Below are 16905 nucleotides of genomic sequence, written 5' to 3' on the forward strand. Positions count from 1 at the left end.
TTGACTAACCCTTTTGAGGCTAATCTTCCAAATCTTTTAAGGAAAACATTATTCCTTCATTTGTACTATCTTCACCTCATCATCTCTCCCATTGTCACCTTTCTTCATGTTTTGACCTAATTCTATTATTTCATCATTTCAATCAATCTGGGGTGCATTCTTAATGCTTGGTGGTCAAACTTTGGTTCTTTTCTCTTTGAATTACTTTTATGATCATGGACCTTTCTTTATATTTATTTGATCATATCTATCTCATTTATGCATCTCCTCTACCTTATTTTGATTTTGATCCTGACAGGGCAACAATAATCTACTTGCAAATTGATTATGCTATATCTATATATCTTGTTGCTTTGTCTAGGATAAATTCTTGGCCTAATCTATCTATTTTCTCTTGATCTTTTTAAATCTATTTTGATGGATCAATTCTCATCTTATCATTATGGGTTCTTATTCATCTTGATCCATCTTGGATATATTAGTGCTCAGGTTATTGTTTTGGGTGTTGATATTGTCTGGACATATTGGTGCTCATCTTATCATTATGGATTCTAATTTGTTCTATCTATATTTGCTAGCCCTTGTTCGATACAGTTATGGGTTAGTTATCTCTTTATTCTTCATTCAGGTTTAGATTCATATCTTTACAATTTGTCTTGATATTATCATTCTTTGACTTAATGTGTTCCTAGATCAATCACACATTGGTCGAGGGGTAAACGTAATCACCCAAAAATGGCCATCTAAACCATACGCCCCCTTTTATAAAGTTATCTTATGCTTAATCAATGTTGCATATCTCTTATCTTTGATCAAATCATCATTTTATTGATTATTCAATTATAACCTATGGTTTGGTCACTATATCCTAAGTCTTTATTTAATTGAAAAACAATGTCCCCTTTTAATTAAATACATACCCTTTATCCTATGTGTGCATATGAAAAAGGAATTTCATAATTTAAAAATAAAAGAAAAAGGCATTTTTGTCTATACTTTGAATGTATGCTTTCCAAGGTGAATGGAATCTCTTTTGCCTCTTATTCTCTTCCACACACCTTTTTTCTCTTAAACAAATTCATTGATTTTTTCTCTTGAGATTATTGTGCACCAAAGTCAACATGACGACTATTTCCACCATAGATTTTGCCTCTTAATCTCTATCATCCATTCCACTTTAAAAGAGAGGCTCTCTCATCATTTTCTCATATCTCATGTTCATGTTAGTGTTATGTTGTCATTCTGCATACTTGCATTCTTGAGCACTTGAGCACTTATCTTGCACTTGCGTACCAGTTTAGTATTTCCTTTACTTACATTTAGCTTAGAAAATCTCTCTTAACTAGGGGAATTGTAAGACTTTTTTTCTAGATTACTTTCTTATACTTGCATTTGCATCTAGCTTAGTTCTTGCATTACCATCTTAGCTTTTGCATTACATTTTCACTTGAATCTTCTATGTTATGGTGCACTTTGCAAGGGTCTCTATTGGGTTCATTTGAGAGCCACCATTTACAGTCTTTGATTCTTTCACATCATAGATAAGAAGCTCTAAGTTGTCATTCAAGGCTCACACTCCATTGGATCCCTTACATAAATGTCTTAGAGAAGTGTGTGCCACATTTTACAAATACATTTTTGGCACCCATCATGGTGCTTGACTTTAGGTTTTAGATCCATTTCTTTTTTTTTTTGGATTTTTCTTATATTTTGTTGTCATAGATTTATCTATATTTTTTTCTAGCCGGAATAACATATGACCTTTCTCAGTGTAGTGGAGAAATATTTCATACAACAATCATGCAATCCTCACTAGTTTTTGGACTATCATTTGGGTTCCCTATGAAGTGTCATTTTCCTTCTAACATAAATCATTTTGGTTTAACACACTTTGTCGCCTAGGCCTAAAGTATTGCTTGAATTATTTTTGGTGTATTGTATAACAATTTGTCAATCTATGAAGTGTCACCCAATTCATTTTTCTTGCACAGTCTAAGTCTTGTGGTTTGCTTTGCATTTGTTTACTTCCGTTTTGGGTTTTATGATATTCTAACATCTCATAACAAGTATTTTTGTAAGGTTTTGATTTCTTTTTAATATCTTTGATGACATAACTTGTTTTTTATAGGAACTTGCTTGTTGAAGGAGATTGCATATAAAAGGGATATTAGCATGTGGTTTTGCAAGGTTTCCCTAAAGAAAAAATAAAAAATAAAAATATATCATTATGTTTTCTTGGTTGAGCTCTTTTATTTCATTAGGCACCTAATAACTCATTAGTAACGGTCATGTTGGTAGTAGGAAGGTATTATCTTGTCCTTCTAGGGCAATCAAAAATCTTGACCCACAAGTGTGATCAAGAAAGTGAATGGAGAGGTCTCTCTTTAATGATCTTAATTAACCTTTACTTGGTGTGTTTAGGAGAAGCAGTTAGAGTAGGAAAGTATTCTCTTCACCTCCTTGAGGTTAATCAGAGATATTGACTTCCACTTGTTATCCATTTTGTGTAGGTCTCTTAGTGAGATATTTTACCTTTAGCGGGCCTACTATTGGTGGAAAGATACCAATAGGAATGACCCAACTAGGAATGAGTGAACTTGACCAATCTAATGCACTATAATCACAAAGCCCTAGACAAAGGTGAAAACTTTGGAGCACAAGGTATCTTCGTCCATGCTAGTGAGGAGGCTCATGGGATCTTGACCATGGAGAAAGTGCAAGTTTGAAATTCTCTTGTGGCTATGAGGCCTCTGTTCCATATTAGATGCAAGAGAGATGCTATGGACAAAATCCTTACTAGAAACCAAGGATTTACAAGATGCCTTATTTTGCACCTTAATATCTTAGTGTAAGGATCAATCCTAGTAGACTACCCAGATCACCCCAAGATTTGACTCACCATATGTGTTCCTTTAGATGTGGATAACCACTATATGAATAACCCAATATCTATCATAGGAAACTACTTTGTGTGATGTGAGGGAGCATCAACTTGTGAGCCACAATATAGAGTAACGAGTCCTGACCTTTAGGTGGAATATTCTTGGCTTATCTTCAATTTATGCTTAGACCCATTGAAATCTTTTGGACATACACATATGGTAGTTTCTTAGGGCTTTCCCCTTTGGACTTCAGAAGTGTTTGTATCATCAAGATTGATTTGTCCCTTGTTTTATTATTTGAAGACTATTATTTGTGCCACAATTTCTTGTCAAAATGAGGAAATATGTTGTCAAACAATTCACATTGTCAAAAATTGCCAAAATGATCTTCAAATTGAGCATTTTTCAAGTCCTTGTTTTCTTACTGTCATCTATAGAAGTGAGAAAAGTCATAAGACACTATGAAGTTCCACCTACATGTTACAAGGTGTGCCACCTACCTTTACCATACTATATCATCTGCCTATTTGTCAGAATATTGTTTCCTACTAAAGTGTTTCCTGGCTTCTCTAAGAAGTGGTGTTGTTCCTATCAAACTATCATTTGGATTACTAATATTTTTTTTGTAGATTTTTTCCTTAAGTCCACCATCTTAGAAACTTTTCTTGACTGATTGGGATTGTTGTACATGATTTTTCTTGGTTCCCTTGTCTGAAACTAGCAATATAGAGTTTTTTTTGCAGTCGTGAAGATCACTTGAACACCTTGATCACACTCTTGATTAGTGGAATAACTCACTTGTCCAATCTCTTTTTCTATTTTATCTCTTTACTTGGCTCAACTTTTCTTAACCCACATGTGTCATGCATAGGGTATTTACCCACAACTTGGGCATCTTGTGGCAAGTTCGTATTTGCTAATATCTCACTCTTTTTACTTCTCATTTACTTTTTTTTGGACAAGTGACATTTTTACTATTTTGGTTTGGACATTGAGTATCTTGAGGTTTCTATTAGCTACTTACATTCTCTCTCATTTCAACAACTACTAGGTATCAAGTGAGTCAAGCAAAAAACCCCAAATTAGCTTTGACAAGTTACCTTTGATTGCTAGACTTCAATGTCATTTGTGAAAAAAACCACAAATTGTCTTTGAATGATATCCTAAAGAAACTTTTGAAGCTTGGTTTGAACCTTTTAATCACTTTAATAGTAACTTTGAGACACATATTAGATTACTTATGTTGGAAACTAATGTCTCTTACACCATGTCTAGGGAGGAAAGAAACAAGCGCATTTACGGTCTCTTCATGTAAAATGAAAGATGGAAGAAAGGGACTTAGACAACAGAGCTTTCATTGAAGATAAAATACAACATATGGATAAATGAATCAATGTGAGTGTGTTTATAAATGATGACCAATTCCTTGCAAATATTTTTGGCAATAATGAACAATTCACTTCAAATGTGTTTGGGAACAATGTAAATGGATCACCCTCAAACACTCCTCCTAGGTCAACTCAATATGTCAATTATGAATCACCCCCTAGGCATTCTAGACATAACTCTTGACATGCTTCACATGCGTCTCAACATGACAATGATTAAAACCAAGATATTATTGGTGAGGAACTTCTAAAATTACAAAAAGATGCTTGCGTCCATAAACATGTCAAGAAACCCTTAGAGAAAAGTGGTGACCAATATCTCGTGTATATGGTATCTAAAGGGGAAAAGTTACAATATAACTTTGATGTTAATAAGATGATTCAAAAGAAAGACCCCTCTTATGAGGAGCTTTTGATGAAGAGACTTCAAGACATGAAACACATAGTGACACCTAAGACTTCATTCTCTATTGAGTCTGTATGCCCTCTGCCATTTGTCAAAAGTTTGCACATGACTCCTTTCCCTCACAAGGCTGAATTTCTTCAATATGACAAGTATAATGGGAATGGAGATCCCTATGATCATGTGAGACAATTTTACACTTTGAGTATGGAGTTCGTGCATGAGGACACTTATCTTATGAGGTTATTCCCTAGGAGCCTTTGTAGTCAAGCTATGAAATGGATAACTAAGATTTCACCTCCAATTAAGACTTTTGATGGGCATTTCCAAAGGTTTGTTCAACATTTTTCATACAATATTCAACAATCAATCACTATGTTCGACTTGTGCAATCTTTAACAAAAAAAAGGTGAATAGTTTGTTACATTATTGCAAAGGTGGAGGAAGTTGTTTTCTAGATATCCTTGACAAATTCCTGAGAAAGAGAAAATTGACATCTTTGTGAACAACCTTGTATCCAAATTACACTATGACCTAAGGAAGCAAATCTTTGATACATTTGACAACATTATAGAAAGTGCTTTTTGTACCGAAGATGTCTTAGTTAAACAAGGAATTCTCACTTTGAACAAGGATAAGTCCAATAACAACAACAACAAAAAAGATAAAAGAAAGAATACTTATTAGAAGAAAAATAAGTGTGTTGTCAATGATGGGGCAATGGATACATCTAAGCGTAAGGAGCCCATTTTTAATATATCAAGTGTCAAGCTATGAAACTCCAAGAGGCTTCTCTAAATGAAAAATCTAATTATTTGAAGGTAAGGTCAACATGGAAACCAAGACCAAAATAATAATTCACATCCCTAGGAGATTCATTGTTAGGATTAATGAGACATAAATAATAATTACATGCAAATATAACCAATATCATAAAATAATAAAGTGCATAGCAAGGAACACAAGACACAAAGATATAAAGTGGTTCTCCCAATCCCTAAGCTACATCTACCTATAGTGAGTCCAACATTCTTATTATTCAGTGATTACAATCTATAATCCCTTACAGCTAAATATCACCGCAAGAAGCTATAATCTCATCATTTATTCTAAATTTCCTAACCTTAAGCAATTTTATAAAAGATTTTTTTCTTACAAAATTAGGGCTAGAATAAGCTGACCAGTAGAAAAATATAACTCTTGGTATCTTTTACAATAGTAAATCCATTTTGGCTTTGGGGGCATTACCCCTCGATCTTTCCCTGTATTGCAATAGGGAGTGCACCTAGGGTTTCTCACCCCAAGGTCTTGTAAGGGGAGCTGCCCCTGGACATCACCTAGGGCTCTTCCCTAGGAACTCACAAGGGGCATTTCGCCTTTACCCCTAGAGCATGGGGGCATTTCCCCTAAATCCCCATAGTAAAATCTAGAGGGAAACCATGCCAAATGAAGTGGGAGAAAATTAACCTCCTAGTCTAACTGGGATCCACATCATAATTTCAATATGAGGTGATCCTTAAAACTTTTCTTGTGAACAAGATAATCATATTTACAGACAACTTGCGACCCTATGATCCCAAAGTTAAGCCTCCATCGTGGAGAGATGGTCACTATTGCAATTTCTATAGGGACAAGGGTCATACTACTGATAATTGTGTAAAGTTGAAACATGTTATAAAAGATCTTAGTGATGGAAAAAAGGTTGGTATGGATGTCTATGGTTAAATATTCATAATACATATGCCCTCCTTGTATTATACTTTCATTTGTATGCACTTTTGTTTTTACTTTTACATGTCACTCCTTAGTGTGTATTAGTGATACTTCTCTCCATCTCGAGGAAACACATTTTTATATTTCAAATTTTTACATTGTTAAATCATGGGTATTAGTGATACTCCTCCATCCTATGGAAACTCACACACACAAACACATTTACACTCTATGGTGATACCAAGGAATTGATCCACAAGTAGACACATATAGACATGCATGCATAAGCCACAGAAGGGGACATAGGATTGCCTACAAGAAACACAAATGTGTTAGACAATTTGATCCTTCTTTTTATTTTTTATTTTTGAAGATGGACTATCAGGGATACAAACCTATTAGACCATTCAATCCTTCCTTTTGTGATTCATGGTAAGGCACATGAACCATACAAGGCAAGATAATCACCCTCCCTCTCTCTCTGTATATGCTTTCATGTTGATAAGATAAAATCATGAGGGGTGTAGTCCTTTGTGGTTCTCTTACATTTCCTATGTGATCTCTTATACTTTTTAATATCCTTCCAAATATGATAGTGGGTGGGGCATTTTTAATTGAGGCTCCTTTCACTAGTTCATTTGGACTTTTTGAGTCTTTGGATTACTATTATTTTGGCTTTTTTTTTGTGCTCTTATGTCTCAAAATGGAGTCAAGATCCTAGGTTTGGGGTATTATGTCCTTAATCTTGGTGATGTTCTACCTCATTGTGACATTGTCTCTTCTCCCTTCTCTTCTTCCTTTACCAAGAGTATCACTTGCCTCATACTCCTTGCTAAATTCGGGGATAAATGTATTGTCATAAATGGAAGCACTTATTTTTTAGACCTTCTAACCCTCCTTACTCTAATTTTGGTCTCTCTTTCTCCTCCTCTAATATATCTCATACTTCTAGACCATTTCTCACCTTCTGTCATGGTCCTTTAGGTTTTGCATTATCACCTTTTTTGCCATAACTTTCGATGTGACCATTATTTCCCAATTCTTCATGCACCTCATCCAAGGCCTTTATGCCCTTGTTCTATACCCTTTCTTGGGAATAGGTCAACTTGATCAACCTCTTTCTTAGTGATTTGGGGTCATAGGGCCCGAAGTTCTTTAGGGTTTCCAATTAATTAATTTTACTCCTGTATTGGCCTTCCTCATTTTAACACCCAAAAACTAGTATAAAAAGGGCCTTAGGCTCTTCATTCTTACATCAATATATACCAATCCATCAATCCATTAGAAAGGAAGATCAAGGCATTTAGAAAGCAATTATCTTCAAGCATTCATCAAGTTCGAGCATTTTCTTCTTTGTATACAACTTCTTCCTTCAAGGTGTTAGTGGAGTTTGGCTTCAAAGGAGGAGATTTATCATTCAAAATCCTTCAATTTCTTCTATCTTTCATCATGGCATGTCACATACATTCCTATTCATGATTTTTGGCTTCCTTTTGGTTTCTTTGAGTCAGGCTATTACATATACATACTTAATCACATATTAAATTCAATTGTATCTACAAAAGTAATTATATATTTCATTTGATCTATTCAATCCTACTACATGTTATCATTTCCTTTATCATTGCATTTACATTTCAATTCAAGGGTGATTCCTTAATCTCGGACTTGACAAAGGAAAGCCCTCATCAAACCAAAAACAAAAATCTAAATTTATTGTGCACAACTAGGTTACAAATGTTTTATTGCATATGTAGGAAATACTCCCTGAAAGCTTCTAGAAAAATCTAGGTCGACCTAGGTATAGAGCCTTGGGTAGATGATGACCTCCCATAATGTGTTCTAGATGCTTTTCGATCAAGTCAACCTATTCCAAAAACCTTAACAAAGAGTTTTTGGGTTTTCTATTTGACTTAGTAATCCATAGATGGAATTTCAGTAATAGGTATAGATATGCACTTTTTAGAGCAAAAGGTCATCTTCCTTTACACATTTCAAGGTGAGTCTTCTCTCTTTCATTTCAATTTATAGTTTAAACATAATTTCATATCTTAATTGGGTTGATTGCATTCATTTAGCACTAGATTTACATTTCATTAAATCAATTAGTTTAATTGTATATTTACATTTTTAATTGTATATTTACATTTACACATCTCACACACGAGATAAAGAGGTATATATTTGCATAATTTCCTTTTAATAATTTAAATTAAGCATTGGCATTCCTTCCTCTATCTAGGTCTTACTAATATAATTCAAATTCAAAATGGATTGTGCTTAGAGATCTTCCTTCTCCCCGCACACATAATGCTTTAGTGTGAAAAGTGAAGGTCTTTACCCTACTAAGCGCTTCCATTTTTCCAACAAACACTCCTCACTTTCTTTTAAAACAACAATTTATTTCATGAACTTTCCCTAATCCATTCCATACTAAATAACCTCCATATTCAAGAATTTCATTTCTTCTTCAATAGATTGTTTTGTTGCACATATATTTATAAATTGATCATTATTCCATTTTAGCAATTTATTTTTAATTGATTTTAGCTTGACTATAAAGAAAAAAATCTTAGATCTATCAAATTGTTCCTCCTACTATGATTCTAATAGCTCAAAGAAATTACTATCCTTCATCCACGTATTTTCAAATTTAAAGGGGTTGTTTAGAGGTTTTTCATCACCTATTAGTATTAGTTGAATCAAATATTGATCCAAATCTAAGAAATGAAAAATGGTACATTTGATGGAAAAGGGAGACTTTTTTAGATCTTCATGGAAGAAGAATATTTTAAGCTTTTTAGTAATGTATCTGAAACCCAACCTCCTATTATTCCAAGTGAATAGGTCATTCTCTTACTCAATTTCCAAGAGATTAACTCCAACTACCCATTGGGTGAAGTCTAACAAGGATTGGCTCATCCTTTGGATTCTACCACTTTTGTCCTCTAGATGCAAAAGAGAATTGTAAGTATTCCCCAATTACTATAAGGGAGAAGGGGACACTACTTAAGAATTTATTTGATTCCCCCATAGTTCTTTTTTTTGTTAATGGGAGTGGGTTTGTATACATTTATCAACATGAAGCACATTTTTGTGTTAATATTTCGTTCCTTTAGCTACTTTTTTCAAATAAAAGCCTTCACAGATTCTAGATGGTGTCTAGGCCACTAGATGTTCCTTCAAATTGAATTGCTTCATCTTTCCAACTATCATTATTCTTATTAAACAATGACATTTGATATTCAGTTAATTTAGAATCTTGTAATATCATTACTTTAGCCTTAGTTATTGAGACTATATGCTTGACCAAGAATTATTTGTTGGGCATGTTTAGACCTCTAACATTGGACGGGAGAATCATGGATCCTAGGGAAGGGTGTTTCCATTCCCCTTTTTTTAGAAATGTGGTGATTTTGGTTTGGTCCCCTACTTCTCCATCTTTGGTTCTTAGCTCAATCAATGATTTCCTTCCTTTCCTTTCTCATAATGATTTCTCACCATCTAGTTTCTCCTTATTTTCTAAATTCTGACAAACTACTTAACTCACATTGTCCTTTAATCCCTATATTCCTCCTATGAAAACCTCCTCTCCAAAGAGAAGGTCATACCCTACCCAAAATTTTACAAATTGCCTCTAATTATAATGGAATGTGATTCTTCTCTATTGGAGTATCAATTGTTTCCACTTTCTTCCTCCTAGCTTTTAGAGGGATATTCTTTGTGTCGTTAAATGTCTTAATCTTTGACCCCTTTTGATAGAGTTTTTATTTTTTTGCAAGATTTCATTCAATAAGGGTAGCTTGTATCTAACCAATTTTATAATTGATGCAAGCCAAATTTATCCTTTGGATGTTCAAACTTATTTGTTTTGCAGTGTTGTCTAACAAGTTTTTTGAGTTTAGTGCTCCCAATTGACTTCTATGTGCAATGTTTCAATTTTTGTAAGGATTTAGATGAGATTATCTTGACTTGTTATCCTCTCATCCTCTATTGGAGCTTTTAAACTATTTTAAAGATACCACTAATTCCTTTCCCTACATAATCTCCTCATCGCATACCCAGTTGAATTTTCTAGAAAGATTCATGCTATTATTATTGTCCTCTTCTATAATTTCTCTTTCTGATCTAATCTTTCCTTGATTAACTTGTCATATTGGGCCTTATGGGATGAATCCCCAAATTCCTTTCTCAATTTATCTACAAAGAGATTTTCTTGCCCCTTATTCCTTCTTACCTTTGCGTTTGAGCAATTGATCTCAAAACCTTGCCCTAAGATACATTTAGCCCAAAACCACTCATCTTGATTTTAATTTTCTAAAACCACTTCCTCTTTTCGGTGATCATTTCCAAGTTGTCTAAATATTGCTTATTTGTATCTATATTGACCACAATTTCTTCTTTTGTCGTTAGTAAATCACAAAGAAAAAATCATCCTCTACCCCTAGAAAAGTTTTTAGAGACTCCCCAATTTTTTAATGCATTTATATTTCAATTTTTTGGTAGGTTATCTAATCTTTATCCATCTCAAAATTGTTTTGGGTTTATTCTTGTTGGGATCAAAATTCCTAATGATGCAATTATAATAGAAACCTTCAAACGATGGTGATTTTCCATACATAATTTCATTTTGCAATGACCTACTAACACAATCAATGAGATAGAAACACTTGAACAAAGACCTAGCACTTATCCAACTTGCAAGTGCTCAAACAATAATTTGGTTATATTTTTAGTTGTATTGCCCACTCTGCTCAATTTTACCACAAAAAAAAAATGAAGATTTTGAAATGCCCCATATTGGGTTGAGGATCTGTGTTGAAATAAAAAAGGCTTTACTATTGTTTGTCGAGAGGGTTTCCACTTGCCATCCTCAATGACACCTTCTTTCTGCATATCATTTTCTTTTCTTTCCCCTTGTTTTGCTTTGCTTTTCTCGTGACTAGGTTTTTCTCGCATACTAGTTTGCTTCACGAAGAATTTCATCTTCACTTACCCCTTCCTATTGCCTAATGACACTTTATCCTTGTGGAAAATGTAAGAATCTCCACATTCTTCCAATTAGGAGTGCAAGTAGATTTCCACAATCGATGAGATATAATCTATTTCTAGATTCGATTATGTGAATATTTTTGCATCAATTGAATTTAAAAACAACTTTGATTCTTCCAATTGCTTGCAATGTTGCAGGATCTTATCCACCAACTAGAATGAAGTTTGTAGCTCTATTTGTTAGATTTATGCCACACATTCAAATTGTTTTCGCAACCTAAAACTTACAAATTATCATATTGCACTCACTCCATAAAAACTTTTTTATCTTATTAATATTTCTGAATATATTTTAAATAAATATATTATTTATTAAAAAAATCTTAAACATCACATTTTCACTATTGTTTTCACTACTTACACTTCCAATTCTAACAAATAAAAATAACAACAATAATAATTGATCAATTATTTAACATTATATTGATTTTATTTTATTTTTTGCATATGTTAAATAAATATATTTTTATAAGAAAAATTGAACCCTATAATTTCCTTGGAATCAAAACCAACAGCTTTACACCTCCTTTAATTGTCAAAACCTTCATGTGATCATCTAAAAATAGGCCCCAACTAAAATAATAAATAATTCACACCTAAAACATTTAATAAAATAACATGGAAAGAAAAAAGTAAAATCTCCTGAACGTTTAATCAGAACAAGAAAATTAAATGCATTTTAAAAAAAGAAAAGAAATCATTTCCGCTAAAGGAAAAACAGTTTTCAGTTACACAAGACTTCAAACATTGTTGATGCCATTTACCGGTGCGATGACGTCATCACCACACTACTGACGTCATCATCTGACAGCGACTTGTTGGCAGATATACCGCCGGTTATGTCCAATCACTCACTGCCACGTCAGCATCCCTGTCATTTCATTGCATGCACAAGAGTCGTTGCGCGTTCAAATATGACGGTCGATCTTACCTGTCACTGAAATTTTCTATACAACTTCAAATATCTGCAGTTTCTCGAAGTTGGCCCAAAATCTTCTTAATTTTGTAACCGAGAGAATCAAGATGAAGTATAAAATCTTTTCTTTTTCAGGATAGAGGATCAAAATTCGTTTTTTTCCTTAATTTGATAAAAACCGAGAGAACCCAAACATTTATTTGATTATTTGATATTAAGATTTTTCCAAGTAATTTCTCAAACCGGTACAAATAGATTTTCATCAAATTAAAATTTAAACTACACTTATCGATATCTTCTATTATTTTCTAAAAACAAGTAATGTTTTAAGAAAAAACCAAATTAGACCAGATTGTTTTAAGATAAAAAACCTCTCTTTTATCAAAGGACTCCAATATTTAATTCAATGATTCGAAGTTTAGTTAAACTTTTACCGAAGTTAATTTTTAGAACAGTTTTCTATAATTATCTATCAAACGATGCGATGCATTGTAATAAACCTTCATCTACGTTTTATAAAAGAATCAATAACTAAACCCATTACAATTTGAACCCAACATCTGCGAATCAATCCAGATCTCAACCCCATTATCCGAATCAGAATCTCTCAGTTTCCCAAAAGGCTTTAATTGAATTTCAAGAAAATCTTCTACAAATACGGTCATACGGGCATCAAATTTATGGACTTTTGCAATCCAAGGTTGCCTGGACTCACACAAAGTTTCCGCTGCTAATTTTATATTTTAAAATTTTTAGTATTCCATTCCGTCAGCTGCTGCGTTAACAGGTGAGGATGATTGCGCCGACTGGACGCTCAGGATAGAACAGGCTCTTCATCTGACGGTCAGAGAGCAGAGATACCCGCAGGGATTTAAGGGCGGGAGTGGCATATTGGTTGGTAGTTCGGTTTTTTTGTCGTTATCATTTGGGTGTTGAAATCGCCAGAAAAAATTCAACTTGGTTCTCCTTCCATGCCGGAAACAGATCGTTTTCTGTATGTGGGTGTTGCTGTTCTTCATGGGGATTGATCTTGTTTTTTAAAGGCCATGCACTTTACCTATTTAACACTGTCAACAAGAGTGGTTGCACAAAAAAGATTTGGAAGAACTTACAGAGAGACTAGATGAGCTTACGGTTCTGGGATCTTCCTTTCATCTTTTTTTATTTTGTCTTGTTATCTTTAACTTGTCTGAGGTGGATGTTGTAAAGTTCAAAGCTTGATATGATGTTTAAGGTGGATTTTAAAGTGGGCGTCCAATAGACCGGCCAATTCGGAACTTGACAGTCAAGTTTCCCAACTTCTCCCCTGCCTCGGCGTATACTATTAGTACATTGGATTGGGGAGTTTATTTGGGATTCATATATGTTCTTGGGTTTCCGATAGTTTTTTGAGCTTTTGATTAGTTATGATGGGTTATGGTGTGGACTCTGGGAGAAAGCCCGGTTTTGAGCATGCAAGAGAAGATTGCATGGAGACTTTGGGGATGGGGATTGATGATACCAGCTGTAATGTTTTGGAGAAGATGATGAACAAGAAGCTTCTTCAATCTCAATCTCAATCTCAATCGCCCAAGGAATCGGTGATGGGGGAGACCGATTTTGAGGTGGTTAGAGAGAATTCGGTGGCGGTTTCTAATTCCATCAAGCAGGGCGACAAGAACAGCAGCATGAGTAGCAGAGATGCCCATGTTTGTAGATTTTGCGGCAGAGCTTTTAGCTCGGGGAGGGCTCTTGGCGGCCATGTGAGAGTGCATGGGACCAGCAGGTCTAATGGCGAATCATCTAGCAGTGGAATTGTTGTTTCTAGGGATGGGCGCTCATCGGCAGATAACTGGATGAAGAAATCCAAGGTACCCACAAGTAGATCCAATGAGAATTCCAACTGGGTCAGAAATGATAGTATTGAAGAGGAAGGAGAAGAAGAGGAAGAGGACTACGGAGTGTTGAAAAGTATGAATATGGATGCTGAAGAGGAGGAATTGAGTGATCAAAAGATTGTGTCTTTGTACACACTGAGAAGGAATCCCAAGCGGAGTAGGAGGCTGAATGATGAGGAGTTCAACATGGATTTGAGCACCAAGAACAGCAGAGCTTGTGTTGAGTGTGGGAAGGAGTTTTTCTCATCCAAGGCACTGTTCGGTCATATGAGGTGCCATCCTGAAAGGGAATGGAGAGGAATTCAGCCCCCGGATGATACTGATGATGATGATAATGAGGACAATATCAATGGTCACGGTATTGTTTTTGCTGATCCAGGTGCTGTTAGTGTTTCCCCATTGTACTGGCAGAGCTCAGAAGATCTGGAAGAGAAAGAAGAAGAAGAAGAGGCAGTTTCAGTTTCAGATGAGGAGAGTGATAGAGAGAGCATGAAGAAGTCAAGAACGGAAGTTTATGAGCCTTTCTCCAGAAGCCTCCTCACCTGGTCCGTTACTGCAAAGAGAAGTAGGAGAAGACCAGTTGGGCTTATTCAAACTCAACTGGAGGAGGATGCTGGTAAAGAAGATGTGGATAATATCAATCCCGAGGAGCTTGAGGATGATAATGAGGCTGCCCGTTTCCTTGTGATGCTTGCTTCTATTGCAGATAAAGCCAATACTAATTCTAATAAGGTTAATAGACCAGTGGAGAGGCAGTTGACAGAGGAATCAGTATATCATTCAAGGAAAAGGAAGTACGAATATCAGGAAAGTATGACTGAAACAAGAGGCAAATATAAATGTAACACATGCAAGAAGCTCTTCAATTCTCATCAGGCCCTTGGAGGTCATAGGGCAAGTCACAGGAAAGTGAAGGGTTGTTTTGCCATAACCTATGTTAATGAGGAAGTGGAGGAGGTGACCGAGGAAGAGATTACTGAAGATGGTAGCAGTCAACTAATGGTGGAGTATGATATGTGTTCTTCACATGAACGAGAAGAGGATAAGAGAGCTACAAATATGAGTAATTTAGGTCATGAGAAGAAGATGGAGCTTGCAATTCCAATGAAGAAGGCCAAGGGGCATGAGTGTTCAATCTGCCACAAGGTTTTCCCATCAGGACAAGCTCTTGGTGGGCACAAGAGATGCCATTGGAGTGGTGAAAGAGTTCCAGAGCCAGCAAACAGTGTGATTTCAACGGAGGAACAGCCAAAGCAGAGGGATACTAAAAAAGAGCCACTCTTTGATCTGAATGAGCCAGCACCAGTGGATGAAGAAGATTTTGAAGATGCTTATGGAATGATGGAAGTGGTTCCTGCTTTTGCTAAGAGAATAAAGATGCTTGAAGCTGTGTCAAATGATGGCTTTAGGTATGTAGAGTGTAACATATGTGGCTACAAGTTCACATCTATGGATGAGTTGAGGACACACCAGATTGCCCATGCCTTGATGCCGGCATCTTGATCTTTGTGTCACTCTAGATAAACAAGTGCATCTGGAGTATGAAAATTACTTTGAGCATTCATTCTATACAAAAAATATTTTTCCAAGGATATTAGGCATAAATTTGTTTTTGTAAGTTCTTCATGAGGACTCAAGCCCTGATCTTGAAATTTGTGGATTGGTTTCATCAGCAAACAATTACTGATGGAAAACAATCTGTGTATAGGCAACTGAAAGCTGACTGTCATTAATTTTATAGCAATAAGATCTCTGATATGTTTGTACAGATTTCTGTACTTGACATTTTACAACAATTCTATACATTCCTAACTTCTCCAGCCTGTACGTCTTCATTCTCAGCTAAAAGGTTTAAAACTGATACTCTTTGCAGTTTTAAAGAAGTCTTTGATATGATTTAGAGGAATTCGTTTATTTTGTGCTGCAATATCTAATGGGCAATTTTTAGTATGTTTCTATACGAGTAAAATGTACAGATTTTGTCACCAGTTAATGAGTCTTGCAGTTGCTTTCCTTGCATGAATTGGGATTCAGTACTTTCATATTTCATATTCTAAGAAGAGAGTAAGCTCCGAAACATATCTCCATTTACCATTGTGTGGGCCAAGTAAAATAGCTATCCAAGGGAATAATTCCAAGTCTCACCATAATTAAGCAAGGCAGTTGAACAAGAATGAAAGCTTTGTCAACTCAATTGCTCAAGAATTTTTTGTATGGATCGTATCAAGAATTATGACTATTTATGGTGGGGCTGGTAAAGCATATAAAAATGTTTGTTAAATTGGAAGCATATTGAACAAATCAAAATTGCTCTCTTGGGAAGGGATCGCTCATCCTATTCAACCAAGACCAGCCCTTTATACAGCTAATCAAATCTGGTTTCTGATTCCTTTCTTCAGGGTCTTAAAATATTGGTAGTTCACTTTAAGGTTTGCAGATTAGAGTTCTTCAGGGAAGGATTCCTGGATTCCATTGGAACATCAAGACAGAAGCCAAAATACAAAATATCTCCAAGCATTTTTCAAATACTGCTTCTGGAGTCGATTGTGTAAGATTTATTTTTCATCAACATTTCGGATTGCACTCTAGGATCCATTATAAGGTTGAAAGAGAGAGAGAGCAAAAGGAGAAACATTTTGGATCTCTCTCCCTTTTGCTTTCTCTCCTTCATCCT

At 35.1% G+C, this 16905-nt stretch overlaps 1 protein-coding gene across 1 annotated transcript; it reads left to right on the plus strand.

The window, feature by feature from the left end:
* Positions 1-13261: 13261 nt before the first annotated feature.
* Positions 13262-16027, plus strand: LOC149580363 (uncharacterized). The gene has a single exon (XM_089790475.1). The coding sequence runs from the start codon at positions 13761-13763 to the stop codon at positions 15732-15734; it is 1974 nt and encodes a 657-aa protein (XP_089646601.1). The 5' UTR covers positions 13262-13760; the 3' UTR covers positions 15735-16027.
* Positions 16028-16905: the final 878 nt, after the last annotated feature.

The sequence above is a fragment of the Cupressus sempervirens genome, chromosome 1 (genome assembly GCF_028749045.1).
Source record: "Cupressus sempervirens isolate cs-2001-9-10 chromosome 1, ASM2874904v1, whole genome shotgun sequence".
Taxonomy (NCBI): Eukaryota; Viridiplantae; Streptophyta; class Pinopsida; order Cupressales; family Cupressaceae; genus Cupressus; species Cupressus sempervirens.